The following is a 14,676-nucleotide window of genomic DNA, read 5'->3' as shown; positions in this document are numbered from 1 at the left end:
AGCTGCTTTCAGTCCAGTGTGTTCTACAGTCACACTTCTGGACCTGCTTATAATGTGACATGGATTAAGCCTTTCTTAGAGCTTCTGTACTAGCCATTGCTGAGAGTTATTTCTGTATTTTGTTCTTTTCCAGAAAGATACAGGATAAAGACAGGATCTCATGTTCTCTATCTTGTTATCACAATATTGAGTAAGAATTCGATGGTCAGGTTTCTGTGGGGAGGAGGTGACTTTTATAAGGTCACTTCTGGCACTTGTAAGATGGATGACTATGTCATTCCTGATATGCCAAGCCAATGTGAGGAACCTAATGCACAACTAACTCCAGCTGTTAGTTCTGTGGTCTTGAGCAGGAAGCTTAGGAAGAGGGCTGATGTAGTGTGTGAGGAATCTGTAGTGAGATCATTGTGAGGGTAAACAGCTTATAGGACATGCTTGATCTCCAAAATTCTTGATCTCCAAGTATTGTTAAAGTGCAAGAATAAATGCTTAACAGCAGGCCCATTACTAACGAAGTAAATGTCTCTTGTTAGACTTTACTCTAAAACTCTTGTTTAATGGTAAAGACTATTTACTCCAACACAGTAGCTAATGAAGGGAGTGGAAGCTAGAGGTGAACGTTGGTTGTCTTGTCCGCCTGTTAAAGATTATAACTTTTGCAATCCATAAATCAGTTCTCCTTAACCCAAGGACAGCTGGCCAGAGGTAAGAGGTCTTTGTAGTATGTGCAAAGTTGCAAGGGTACACAGTTGGTTGCATTATTTATGCAGTTTCTTTTAACTAAAAACAATAACTCTTAATTTTGGGAAAAGACAGAATTGAGGCACAGGTGCTTTGTGTTCTTGAGCAATTCATTATCTTCTGCTATCAGAGAAGAGAGTGTGTCTCTTGCTCTCCTGTTTTGACTAGGCTGCTGGGTGGCCTGACGCATGATTAAAGAGGAAAAGTGAATCAAATCCTTAGAGCTCTATTGTGAGGAACTTTAATGCTCAGTAACTACATCGCATGATTCAAACCTACACTGCATCAATGTCAGGTGTGACTCTTAGTTTACACATTAACTTTTGATATTTTACTCTGCTAATTACATCTTGGATTCTGGTAATATCTCCTCCAAGGCTGCTTTTGGACAAGTCCCAGACGGTTCAGGTATCAAATGTTTATATTTGTGGTATACTTTCTGGCGGTTTGCTTATTGCCTCAGAAAATAATACTTTCCTTGTCGTTGCTCGAAGTGAAAATCGTGCTGAAGATGTAGCACAAGGTGACTGCAAAGGTTTGAAATGGGTGGGTTTGTTGGGTGGAATGGGGCAGGGGTTTAGGCAAGTTTTGTCTTTGGCTGAGTTGGAAGGTGATGTGTCATAAAAGGAGTTACAGCTCACTTAAACCAAGAAATACATTTAAAAAAAATAAAGGAGAGAGAGAAAGAGGAAAGGTACCTGCTGGAATATATTCCCAGACACTCACCTCACACCTCACAGAAATATCTTTTATTTTGGAGTCTTTTCTGTCTACTGTACAGGTACTGGTAGTTTTGCAGCTGACTAGGGTGGCTTTCAAGCAAAAGCAGTGTTTTATAAGGCAGGTAACACTTTTTTTTGCAAAGTTGGAGCTTTCCAACTTTGCAAAGTTGGAGCTTGTGTTGGAAATTCAAGTGTGCAGACACTTGAATTTCTGCACTGACATGTCTATCATTTTGTTCTTATTTTAATTTGTTTGTTGTGAGAGCACTTTCCAGTGTTGTTTATTGTATTATTTTTAAACAAGAACATTCTGTATTTGAAGCACTGAAGTTTGACATGATGCAGTAAATAGAAGCAGGATACATGTTTGGGTTTGTTTGCTGAAGCCAGAAAGCCAAGGTGTATACTCTGTTTTGGGTCTTTTCTCTGATAATAAAATCAGATGTACTTAAAAGATTGCAGTTTGAAGGTGTGAAATGTCAGGCTTGATCTTGCAGTGCCATGTAACTTCAAGCATACTGGAAGTTTAGTGAAGTGACTGAAGTGAAATAAATTATTTAAAGAGGTGGGAGGTAGCCCTGGCCATGAAAATGAAAGATAGCTGTTAAGATGTGCATGTTCCTTGGACCCCAAACTATTCTTGGGGAGTGCAAGTTTAAAGCGAGTATATTTTGCTGTAGATGAGACCTTGACTTTAATCTGACCAAACCATCATAATAGTGCCTTTTTTCAGCATTTCATAATCATGAGATTAAGAAACACAATCAAACAAGTGTGTACTTGGTCATTTCCTTTACAGATTTATTCTTGTGGGTCACTGCTCTTTTTTTTCCATGAGATTATGGAAGACCTATTGGGGGATCTTTTCTCTCTCCATGCCATATGGAGCTGGGGAGAGTACTTGGTCACGTTTTGGCATTGTACTAATCTGCCTCTCTGGGCAGCCTGTTCCGGGGCTCTGTCACCCTCACAGTAAGGAAAATCTTCCTCACTTCAATTTAGATCTATATACTTTACCTCCTGGTTATTTGTCACCTCTTGGGTACAGTTACAGCACACCTTGTTTTACCTGATGGAAACTATCAGTAGTTAGTTGCTTTTTCTGACTACTACAAAAACTTCTGTGCGAGTTATGATCTTTCATAACTGTCGTGCAACAGGTTGAGCAATCTACAACGTAGGTGCTGTCAGAAGTTATTAACAAATGAAAAAAAGTTGGTGTTGATTATTCTGCTAGAGAGCACTGGAACAGGCTGCCCAGAGAGGTTGTGGAGTCTCCTTCTCTGGAGATCTTCCAAACCCGCTTGGACGCAGTCCTGTGCCACGTGCTCTAGGTGACCCTGTGTGTGCAGGGGGGTTGGACTAGATGACCTCTAGAGGTCCCTTCCAACCCTAAGCATTCCATGATTCTATGATTCTGTGATATGCTGCTAGTAATTTTGTTGTATAAGTTCCAGAATTCAAGCTCAAGTACTGCTGTTGGCCTTTGTTTTATATATTTTTATATATACACACGCACACAATACAATAAAGCAGTTTAGAAGTTTTAAAGTAATACGAAGATTATTTCCTGGTTTGGCAGATGATGGAGGCAGTCACACAGGATGTGGGAAGTTAGAGGAACTTGTGGTTTGTTTCCCCCTCCCTGTTTTCATGCCCTGTTGATGAAAGCAGAAAAATCTGATATGTGAGCTCAAGAAGAATGCAGTTGAACCCTCATAGCACCTGATACGTTTGTTAGGAGGATGTTGAACAAGAATGTATGCACAAAGACAGTGATAAAAGAACAGAATTAATATGCTAGTGTGCATAGCCCAAACTATCAATATTTAGTGAGCAGTTTGCGTTCTTGCCAACTTGCCGCTGAGCCGTTCAAGCTGTACCTTTTAGTTATTATCTGGTTGTGTTGATTAATAACTCTGTTTAAATTGGAGGACTTTGCAAGTGGCTTCAAAGACTTATGTAGCAGCAAGCAAGTATGACAGAAGGCAGATTTTGTTACTGAACTTCAGAGTTATTTTCATAGAGTGAAGGAGATCTTAATATAAAGGTGGAAAGAGCTGCACGACTGATCTCGGTGTACCCACAAAACAACTGAGAAGACAAGATTTTCAGTACATTGGTAAATCTGTGTTCAATCCTCACTCTTGGAACTGACACACTGAAAAAACATATTGCAGTAAAATATGTTGATGTGAAAGAGACTGTGACTGTTTTCCGTGTGTTTACGTCCAGAATGGCACATTGCAAATATGGTTACAAGTCTGTATTGCTCACTTCTTAATGAAGATACTTTTTTTTTCCTAATTTTCTAGAATTTTAATAAGTCATCGTGGGTGGGGGGGATGGGGCGGTGGAGAGGAGAGATCAGATTCTGTTTTGCACTCCTGTTACAGGTCTCTTGAGTCAGAAAGATGCTTCTTAGAAACTACTGCACATTCTCCAAAGCGGTGTTTTCTCAGAAAGATGCAAGTTTTACAATGCAAGAAAGATTTACAGGAGTTCTTTTTTTACTTTTTTTTGAGGGGAGAGTTACACGACTTCAATGTGTTGCTTCCCCACAACAAGCAATAGACAATTTGAGGCCACGGCTGATGCAATTTGCTTCATTTCCATGGGAAGGGTGGCGAATTGCCAGTCCTGGGTATCTGCAGTTCCTGTTGGCTGCAGATGGGCTCTGTGAGCATGGGTTATGCTTTCCACAGCAGCTGGCACTGCGTCGGCTGCACCCCTTAACAGCAGACAGCCCCTTTCTGTGTGTGTGTGTATATTTTCACATTTGTTTCTCAAAATCATTAGGTGCTTATTTTTTAAAGGAAATAGAGTGGTTTTCTGTTTGCCTTCCATATCTTTTTTTTCTGAGCCTTTACGATGGATTTTAATAGTGAATTTTTTTTTTTTTCAGGATCATTTTCATAGTCAAGAGGATAGCATGTTCTTTTCTGAAAACAGTCTTATCTGAAGTATTTTTTTTAATTAATTTATATATTTTTTTGTTATTTAGAAGGGAAAAAATCAGCCAAAGATCACTTTGTGGTTGGATGTCCATTTGCAGTAAAAAAATTTGCCATTTAAATTTGTAGCCAGCAAGGGTATTCCAGCTCAGTCCTAGAGCTGAAGTTCAGGGAACTGATGTTAAAAGTAGTTTAAGATTTTTGAAGAAAAAAAAAAACAGTGTAATTATTTAGCTGTTCTCAAATATAGATTGCTTCTCTGCTGAATTGCTTTATTTGTATCACTGTAATGACTTTCAGGACTTCCTAGTCAACTGTTTTCTGTTTACTTTGGAAGTTCCAAGCTTAAAATACTGAACAGAGCATATTATCATAATATTAAGGTGCTTGCATACTTACCTTGGTGTAGGGGTAGGATATTTAAAGTTTTGAGAAATATGAAAGAATATTAGTGATACTGCCATAAGTATACAGTGAAGTCAGAACTTTTTCTGTGCAGTTGCAGCTACATTTTGCTGTTCGTTGATCATTTTCAGTATTGTGGTTGTTAGCTCTGAAAGAACAGTTGAGTAGGGGCCTCCTCATTAGATACTTCAAAGCCATTCTGGTGTTGTAGATGAGCAAGCATTAAAATAAGGATCCTTTAGCAAAGGATGGTGTCAGTGGAACCAAACTATATTATTAACACTTTGAAAAAGTGCATTTGGAATTATTTTTATTTATGTGTTGCTCTTGACAAAAATCTATTTAAAAGAAAAATTCTTAATCTTTAAGCTGTAGTTGAGACACTTTTGAATCTCTCTTCCTTTCAGACTTTTGAGTTGGAACTTGATATATTCATTGGTACCATTTGGAACAGTTCCCATGTGAAATATTTACCATAATGTACACTTCATTTTCCTGCTCTAAACATATTTTTGGAGGGTCAGGAGGCGGGAGGGAGGGAGTGGTGTGACCAGACACAGGTTAGTGCAGCCGTTCTGGGCAAGTTCTTCCTTCAGCCTCATGGAACTCTGACTGCTCCTTACGTCTGTGTGAGTCTCAGAACAATTTTAAAATGTCAAATGAGGACAACTCAATTTTCCGCTGATTCTGTAAAGCACCTAAAGCTAGCTTCTGGCACAGGATCAGAGATTCTTCAGAACTGAAACAAGGTCAAAGTTCCTTGTTTGCTGCCAGCAGACTCTGTGCAGTACCTGTCCCACTCAGGGTGCAGTAAAACTAAGCGTTTGTTTCTGGTTCAAACTTCTTGCCACTTAGAAGCAGTGTTATTTAATCATTTGGATTGGGTTTCCTTGCTTCTCATTCTAACAGCAGCCTCAGCGTAGTAGTTGTCAGACAGTTAGCAAAACAAATTAACGTAGCTGATGAATACTGTAGCAGCTAAAGGATTCCTGTACATGTTGCCTGTGTCTTTGTTAGGTTTCCTGCTTACAGCTCCATCAAATGCCTGTACTAGCGTGGGCAGTGCAGTTCGTTGCTCTTCTGGTGTTACTCTTCTAATGGTGCTGCTGACAGTTGAGGTGGAGCTGTGGACGTGAGTTATGTTCTAACTAGGCTAGTTAGGGGCTAGTTGCCATGATCCTTGCTGTGAGGAGCCGTGGGCACTCTCCCTCTGAAATGGTGTGCAGGACTCATTCGGGATCCTCAGAAAAGTGCCGTGATTTGGGCTGCTCTATGCTTGCCGCTGACCTTTTCCCACAGCTGGTGGGGCCTGGAGGTAGCTGTGCACTTCGACGTCTGCTCCTCCCCGTTTTATTCCGTACCCAATTGCAGAACAATTCATCCATAGCTATGTAGTGAATTTGTCTCCTTTGAATAATTTTAAAGATTAAGAATTGTGTTCCCTATCTGCTTTACTTCAGAAAAGCACAAGTTTTTCTGATTTGTGAAGCTGAAGTTCATAAAACAGCAAACATAAAAACATTCAAGTAAGCCTTTATCTAAAGAGGCTAAAGGAGTGACTAAAGGTCATCTCACATTAAAATGCTATCATAATCTATGAGTAGGATCTATTAACAATAACAAGGAGAGTACATTTGTATTGTTGAATGTAATACAGTATTAGCTTTGAACTCTAGGGGAAGAAATACGCTGAAGAGTTAAGGAGAGTCAAGCTGCGAAATACGTTGGCATGATTCTAATAGATAAGCATTCTCCAGATGCACGCTGCTCTGAGTCATATTTTTCTTAAGCTATCAGCATCGGAGGGTAGTAAACCATGCAAAAGAGATGGTAGGTTTGGAAACAAATGCCTTTTGTGTTGTAAATAGTGGTGGTGCTTGAGCAAGAACAGTTAATGTCTGATTCCTTAAAATACATTTAAAAAAAGGAGTTTATTGAGTATTTGGGAAAGCCATTGGAAAACAAAACAAAGTTTCTGCTTGAGTGGTAGAATTTTTTGTAGCGAAGTGTGAGTAGTCTGCCTTGGAGTTCACTCTTGTTAGTAGAGGGAGGGGTGCTGGGCCAAGTGGGATACTAGTTAAAGTGGATATGAATGTAGTAGTTTACAGGGTTCAGTACAGCAAGCCTGCCCTATCTGCAGAGAAACAAACTCCTTAAGTAACAGCACCTTGCACTTGATGCTTGTTAGTAGAGAAATTTTTTCCTAATGCAAAGACCTTGCTACCTCCTGTGTTTTGCATTTGTAAGAATCGCCATGAAGTTCTTGTGAAGTGGCCAGTATATTTCTTTCGAGGCATTGCTGTCTTTCTGATACTGGACAAAATAGTGTGATCTGATAAAACAGAGAAATAACTATAAATTCTTATGTGTACCAGTGAAATAATGGTATGTATGTTGAGAGACAATCTGAACAGTGTCTGAAGACACTCCTGAAGAGCAACCTAAAGCTAACAGAGTTTAAGGGAATGAATATATAGTAATTTTCTTAATTTCTTTTGTAAAAAAATATGAATACTTGATGTCTTATTCTGTGTTGCTAGGCACTGTCATAACAATTGCTGTTTCCTTACAGAATCTTGGTAAAGGAAATGGAAAGAGCTGATGTGGTATGTTTGCCCTGCTTTTTTAATGTAATAGAGTTGCTGTATCAGTGGGAGGAAACCCACTGAATAATGGCACTTCTAGAAGAGGGTTTTGGTGATGTGGAAATACATGAATATGTGAGAGCAGTAGGAAAGACCAATGTGAATTTGGCTTGCGTGTGTGGGAGGAATTGTTTCAAGAGAAAAAGATTATCTGCTGGTATGACGGCACCTGAAATTCTGTTTTTTGGCCTCAGGGTTCTTATTATCATAAATATACTGATCATTGGACGGAACACAGAGATAGTGTAAATGGTTAGAAGTTGTAAAAATTCATTTATGAGGAAAGATTTAAGAATTAATTGTGTGTAACTTGCTTAAGCAGTGACCCCAGGGGACCATAAATCCACAGACATGTGGGAAGTATAAGCACAAATAATAAAGAAGAGCTGTGTGAATAGCCAAGGATAAGGTTGAAATGAAGATGTGAAAATGTTCAGTTTAATGTCTCCTGTGGGGGTCTTCCTCGGAGTGAAATGTTCTAAGCTATTAAGTAGCTTGAGGACAGGAACCCATAACGATATACACGGAGCAATGCTAGACAGAAATCTAATAAATATGCAGTAGGAAAAATCCTGGTGAATCAAGCGATTAGATCTTCTATATAGAGAGTCTTTTTCCATTCTGTGACTGATGGCTATCTGAGTTATTTAAGTATAATGTGAAGGACACACAATACAAGGGTTGACTATGCTGTCTCAGATGCCCACAGACAAATGTGAGCTTATGGACCTCCCAGTTTTCCTAAACTGTTCTCATCTATGAGCATCAGGCTGAGGAAGGAGAGACTTTGTCAAACCTGCCTCTCCATCTGACAGCTGGACTGAATCAGGATGTAAAAGCTTCTCTTTGAGTTCTTTCTTTGCTGAGGACTCATTCTCAGGTCTCTGCTTCTCTTCCCTTGAGAGCAGCCTTTGAGGACTGGCCAGCTGTGGTTTCTGCTATCGCATTGCTGCTCCCAGTCACTGAAGTACACAAGCATGACAGAAGTATATCTTTAATGAACCAGAGTGCTTGTAAGTCATTTGAAGGAGAGCTGGCTACTCTACAACCTCTTTGTGCTGTATTTCTTAATTCATCTTGTAGATATTTTCTATGTTCAGCAAAATAACTGAAGGGTATGGAAATGGATTTTGACCAAGATGATATCTTTAATGGATATAATCATTGCAGTGACAGTCGTGAGGCAAAGCAGAAATACAAAGACATCAAACTGCCATAGATCATAAAATGCACTTAAACACGTTTGTATAAAACATACTTGTATTTTCCTTTCTTGAGGAGACTTGACAAATGACAAGCTACTGCAGGCAGAGGAAAACTGTATTTCAAGTTCTGTGAAATAACTCATGGAAATACTTTATATAACTATAAAAGCTGAGAGGAGTTTTGCAGCTTGATAAGCACATACTGTGCCATTCTGGGCATTTTGGTAGGAAGTGTACAGGGCTTTTCAGCTAAGCCTGAAATAAGGGAACAGGAGTATTTCCCATCTCTTGGGTCTGGGAGTGCCCTTGTTCTTACAGGCATGAGGTGCTCTTTAGGATCTGTGCTGAGAACTAAGCAGCTGTAAAGGAAAGCCTGGAATAACTAAAGTGCCAGGTGATGGTTCTGTTTCCTTCCGTAAGATGCTAGCTAGAATCGCCATGCATAGGCAGGACATTGAAGTGAAAGGTTGTCTCAGGGAATCTTCTTTCTTGGCTGGTGGCAGTCAACTCCTGCATATCATGACCTGGAAGTGCAGTTATGTTATCAGAAGAGCTTCTTCTGTGATAGCAGCTATAGTGGAGCTGAAAAGTGATTTTTCCATAATGGCAACTACACTGTAACAGAGAAAAGCTAAGGATGTGGCGTACAGAGGCTACATTCCATGGAGACCCGCAGTTCTAGCAGTTCAAAAATCTGAATTGTCATTGCCAGCTTAATTTTCAGACAGCTCTTGTTCCTTCCTAGACTTGAGCTGTTATTGTTGAAATGCAGCTGTCTCTTGAAAAGATAAAATTATGGAACATGTTGTTAGTTTAATCAGGTAGTTAAAAATAAATTTTTAAATGCTAGCGTACTGCACACTAAAAAAAATCTAGATTTTTTTAGTCCCGTGATTCATATACACATGTTACTGTTTATTGGAGCCCAGCTGAATCTTCATACTAGAAGCTGCTGGATATTGTTGGCGGTTGTTCCTCTTTTATCAGCAGTAGAGCGTTCACAGATTTCAAGTCAGTGATGCTATTGAACAACCTGCATTATAATGATATAGAAATTGCTGTCAAAGATATTCAGCTTTCAGGCTTAAGTGTTCAGCTTCAGAAATTTCAGCACTGTTTGCTTTTTGTGTCGTTTCAGATAAAGGCATTAATAAACGCTGTTTCTTATTTGTATGCTATAGGATTTTCAAATGCCCAGAGTTATCTGCTTATTGTTTTTAGTGGAATCTTGACTGTTCTTCCTTGTAAAGAAAGAAATAAAATGTATTTAAACAAATGACTTAGTACCATGGTCATAAAAATATACAGTTGTGTGTAAAGTTACACAGCTTAACTGGCAGGGAAGTGGTTGAAGGTTATTCTGAAGTTTTCAAAAGAGACTGTCTTACTAACAGTAGATTGTGTACTTAAGAGTGGAAACTTAACTGCTGAGGTCAGCCAATTCCCTCCCGAATTCTTGAGCATGACTCATCTTTTCAGGAAATGATATTCTTGTACTGTTCTGCTCAAATGAGGTGTATGGAGGAAGTTTTCCTTTCCTTTTTTTAGGAAAGAAGGAATGTCATGTGGAAATGGTCTCACCTGTGGCCCAAGTGAAACAGTATTATGAGAGAGCAAATGCAAACTAAAAGGAGGATAACTAATGGAAATATCCCAAAGCTGTAGGCAGACTGTCACCCTTTTCTGCAGGAAGGAAGAACAGCTTGTAGCTTTGTCTGCCGCTGTGCATTCACCTCAAAAACAGCTGCTGATGGCTTTTCTCATCATACTGCAGTAGGTTTCATTTCCATTGCTTGCTGTTTCCCTGCTGTTCTCCTTTGTAGTTTCAAATGAAAACCACAAGGATGAGAGAAGTGAGGGACGGCAACCGTAGGGAACAAGTCCAGCGCTCTTCCCTGCTCGACCCCATGTGTCAGGGCAGAAAGGAGGACACAGACAGTGTTCCCTGTTGCACGCAGATAGGCTGACGGGATACGATCAGCTCGAGTGTTTGGGCATATTGCCTCAGGTTCTGTATTACTGCCTGCCCTGCCGTCTAAACCTGATTTTGGCCATTTTGCTGTTTGACCTGAATGGCTCCATGGGAGCTAGTACCTAATCAGCTGGTGACCTACACAAAGGTGTGTTCATTGGCAGTATCTTTTTCAAGGTTGTGTGTAGAGAGATTTGGGGCAGAGCAAGATAAATTACCTCAAGTACAAGCTGTACACAAATGGCACTGGCTGCTGCCTTCCTCATCATGGGGGCCTTTTCGCCTGCGTGTTAGTGCTCTTTGGGCATTATAGGTCCCCTCCTTTCCTGAGCCGCTGAGCCAAAACTCTGTTAAACAGCTCTCATCAGCACATTGCTCTACACATCAGTGCTTCACACAGGAGTCAGTGCTTTCAGTGCATCTCAAACGCAACAGTTACCGCTGCAGCAAATCTCTGCTAGTTTTGTGGCTCTTTTTAAGACACTGATTATTTCTCCATTCAGAGGTCTGTTATCTGCTACTTGATTTGTTTTATAGCGCGGTGGCGGTGAAGCTGGGACTAGCCATTTTGATGGCATTTGTGTTCCATGTCTCATTAAGAAGATGTATTAAACAGGTTAGTGAGCACCTAAAGCTAAATTCATCAGTTAGAGCAGCATCAGCCATATGCAGCAGTGCCCCCAACAAACATTCTTTGAAGCCTTTATTTTTTTTTTTTTAACTTAGTCGCTATTTTTTTAATAACAGTTTCAATTTGTATTGAAAATACTGCATCAACCATAACTTAAATAATAATTAATCCATAAGTGCAGTGCATCTATCAAGAATAAATGTCTGAAATCTCTGATGTTGTCAGTAAGGAATATGAGGCAGAAGCCAAATGAATAAATGTCAGATGGAAGATTAATAATTTTGTGATGTGTTTACTGCAGAAGGGAAATGCCTTGCAGCCAAAAGCACGAGGCCAATGATTGAGCAAGCAGGGAACCATGTTACTCTGAGGAGATGCCCAGACCATGAGTACCTGATTTCAGCGCAGCTTGAGAAGATTCAGCTCTGTGTGTCCTGGCCTGAGGTGAGAGAAGAGGGATGTTTCAGTGTAGCTGTGTGTTTTGGAGACTAATTTCTGCCTCACAGAGGCAATTCTGGGCATTTAAAGTCATGGGCTGTAGCTTATCTTTTCATACTTGTTTGCATGAAGTTAAAATTATCCTTTATATTATGAAATGAAGAAAACATCACAAGACAGAGGTGTGGAGGGTTTTTTTGTTTGTTTCTTTAAAAAAAAAAACACTCATAGGCAGTGATGACCATCTATTTTGCTAGTGCTGCAGCCTATTGGAGAAACAGAACAGATGGAAAACTTAAATCTTTGCAGTTCTGTGTTTAGATTTCTTTCTCCTGTAAATGTATTTGTTACTATGTTGACAGCGTTGGCCAGGTGGATTTGCTAGGTGCTGGCGTATGTGATAGTTCTCTCCCTCTTGCAGCTGTTCAACATGTTGCTGAGAGTATGAGAGACATCCTTAAAAGAAAAAGCTATCTTAAGACTATTATAGCCCTTTTAGAGCTCCACGAAAGAAGTCTCAATATCTCTGTGTGTATTCTTTGCTGGTTTGAGTAAATATTCTGCCAGGTTTTTGAGAGCTGAGCATTGGATGTCCAGGAATTGCAAAGGGAGTTTAACAAAAATGATATGTAATGTACAGTCTAATCATAAATGCATGTAACCCTCTCCAGTTCAGTACAATGTGAACCTAGTGACTGATGGAAAGTGTTAGGAAAGTGAGGACCATTTGAAATTGTTGCCACTATTCTAGACCCTGGAAGAATATCTTGAAAACTTGAGAGGGTGAGTGAGGGAAGAAATCCTACCAGAATTACCAGAATAAGGGTTCACCTGGTTAAAAGTAAATGCCCAGACTCCTAACTTGTAGCTTGTTTACAGGTCTATTCCTGATAATACTGGTCACTGTTCTCACCTAATAAACTCTCGTGTAAGCTTTTGGAAGTCCAGTACTTAAGAATAATAACAACAATTGGTGAATAAACATGGGGTTTTTTGCTTGGGATTCAGCATATTGATCAGTAACACTGACTAAAATGTACTTATCTTTAATTTGTAAAGAGTGGCGAGTAAGTGGGAGTACCAAAGTAACTGTGGATGTAGTGATATCACATATTTGGGGTGGCTGTGTATGACTTGACACACTGATATTTTAAGTATCCTCAAGATCTAGGGAACAAATATAGTTATTGGCAAAATGTACAGATGACCCGATGTCTTGGCTGATGAATGGAGCATTAACTGGGGGAATGGAGAATCAACTGAGTTTCCTCCAGTTGATTCTTTTTCATCCCTGATAATTTGTTCCACCCATGAAAACTTGGGTAGCTGTCATTATCTTTTTTTTTTTTTTTTTTAATATAGATAAGAGGAACTGAGGTGCAGTAACTTGTCTGATCTTTCCCAGTAAGTTGGAAATTATTGGAAGCTATCTTCTGCATCTTACTTCCTTACAATGCTCAAAAAAAAAAAAAATAAAAAAAAAAGAATTGGGAAGTTTGGGAAAGGGGCAATATTGCTTGTTTTTTTTTCCTTTTAAAAAGTTAGGAGAATCTTAGTGGGAAAAATGTTCTAGAATAAATAAAAAAAAAAGACTTTCAATCTGAATAGTTTCTTGTAATCTACAGGTGCCTGTGAAGGGAAGACATTTTAGAGGCTAGACAGCTAGTCTCAGTTGGCTCATCTGAGCATATTAAACTGCTGAGATCTTCTGACTCGGTCTGTTAAATTGTTTGGGCTAGAAGTATGATGCCTGTTTTGGGGAGGTGAGGGTTTGGTTTTTTCTACTGTGCTGGTTTATAATTGTCATCTCTGAATTATCTACAATATGCCTCTGTTGAACTCTTTTAAATCGAGACTCTTTCAAGAGGTTTCCTGGAAGGGGGGGGGGGGGGGGGGGGGGGAGTTGTTTTAGTTTATGCTGAGCTTGAAGAAATAACAGCCAGAATTATTGGAGCCATGTTATGGAAGACATCAGGTAAGTGATCTGACCGGTCTCTCCTTAATATATATGGGTGTATTTTTGGTCTGAGTTGTTGCTGTTTTGATTTCCTACTTATTTTTTTACATCTGAACAGCCATCATAGTTAAAAATTCCTTCAGGGTTCTCCCCTTCTGCTTTCCCATATGATGCAGTTATCAGCGCAAATTGCAAATAAATAGTGACATATGGAAGCACTCTGTTTCAAAATATATGCGAGGCAAAATAAAGCAAGAACTTGGGGAGCTCATTTTGTGTAACAGCCAGCCTGAACCAAACTTCTGCCAGAAATCTAGTTTTGTGTTTCAAACGGCAGAGTTTTGAGGGGTTTTTTGTTTTGTTTTCTATTGAGAATACCAGGCTGCTTGCTTATACAGGAGATCTGGGCCCAGAAATGCCCGTCCCAGGATGTGCTGTGGAGAACTGAGGAGTAGCTTTGTTCCCAGGATGCTGCTCTGCTGCCTGCGCAGCTTTGCTCACCCTTTTCCCTGTTCTGCCACCTCCCAACAGATAAACTTTGAGGAAATAAGTAGTCTTTGTCTTTCTGCACTTTATTTGCTTGTCTGTGAGATACCTGAGCTGAAACAGTGTTGAGGCAGTTTAAGTAGGGTTATGTTTGGTGTCATGTGTACTGTAAACATATAAATAATACTAACATTGTGACACTTACTGTGCAAATCTTTCTAACACTAAACTGGGAAAATAGAAGTCTCTTTGAAAAACAGGAGTTGTTTGCTGTCCTCATGTTGTAATATTTTTGTTAATCTGATCAAACAGATAGTTTGTATTCAGTTTTTATTGCTGCAAAGACATTAATTACATTTTCTGCATGGTTGTTTGTGTGAATTTTAATGTAGGTAAATCCTGGATATCTTGATATTCTGGATATCTTGACTCTGCCAAGTCTACATAGGGAATCAGAATTGCCACTTGAACTTACTTCCAAAACACCTGCTTGAATTAACAGCAGGAGGAAAATTACTGT

General features: G+C 39.5%; 1 protein-coding gene across 1 annotated transcript in view; it reads left to right on the top strand.

The window, feature by feature from the left end:
• Positions 1-14,676, top strand: part of MCUB (mitochondrial calcium uniporter dominant negative subunit beta) — a 35,403-nt gene that overhangs the window by 4,714 nt on the left and 16,013 nt on the right. The window contains exons 2-3 of the mRNA XM_088524038.1: positions 1,205-1,276; positions 5,840-5,954. Coding sequence (XP_088380164.1) covers positions 1,205-1,276; positions 5,840-5,954 — 187 coding nt within the window. The remainder of the gene's footprint in view (positions 1-1,204; positions 1,277-5,839; positions 5,955-14,676) is intronic.

Source organism: Tinamus guttatus, unplaced genomic scaffold (genome assembly GCF_059628265.1).
Source record: "Tinamus guttatus ecotype Peru unplaced genomic scaffold, ASM5962826v1 Tinamus_guttatus_pri_ptg000202l, whole genome shotgun sequence".
NCBI classification, from domain to species: domain Eukaryota; kingdom Metazoa; phylum Chordata; class Aves; order Tinamiformes; family Tinamidae; genus Tinamus; species Tinamus guttatus.
The sequence above is the reverse complement of the archived record's forward strand: the minus strand, read 5'-3'. Positions and strand labels throughout refer to the sequence as shown.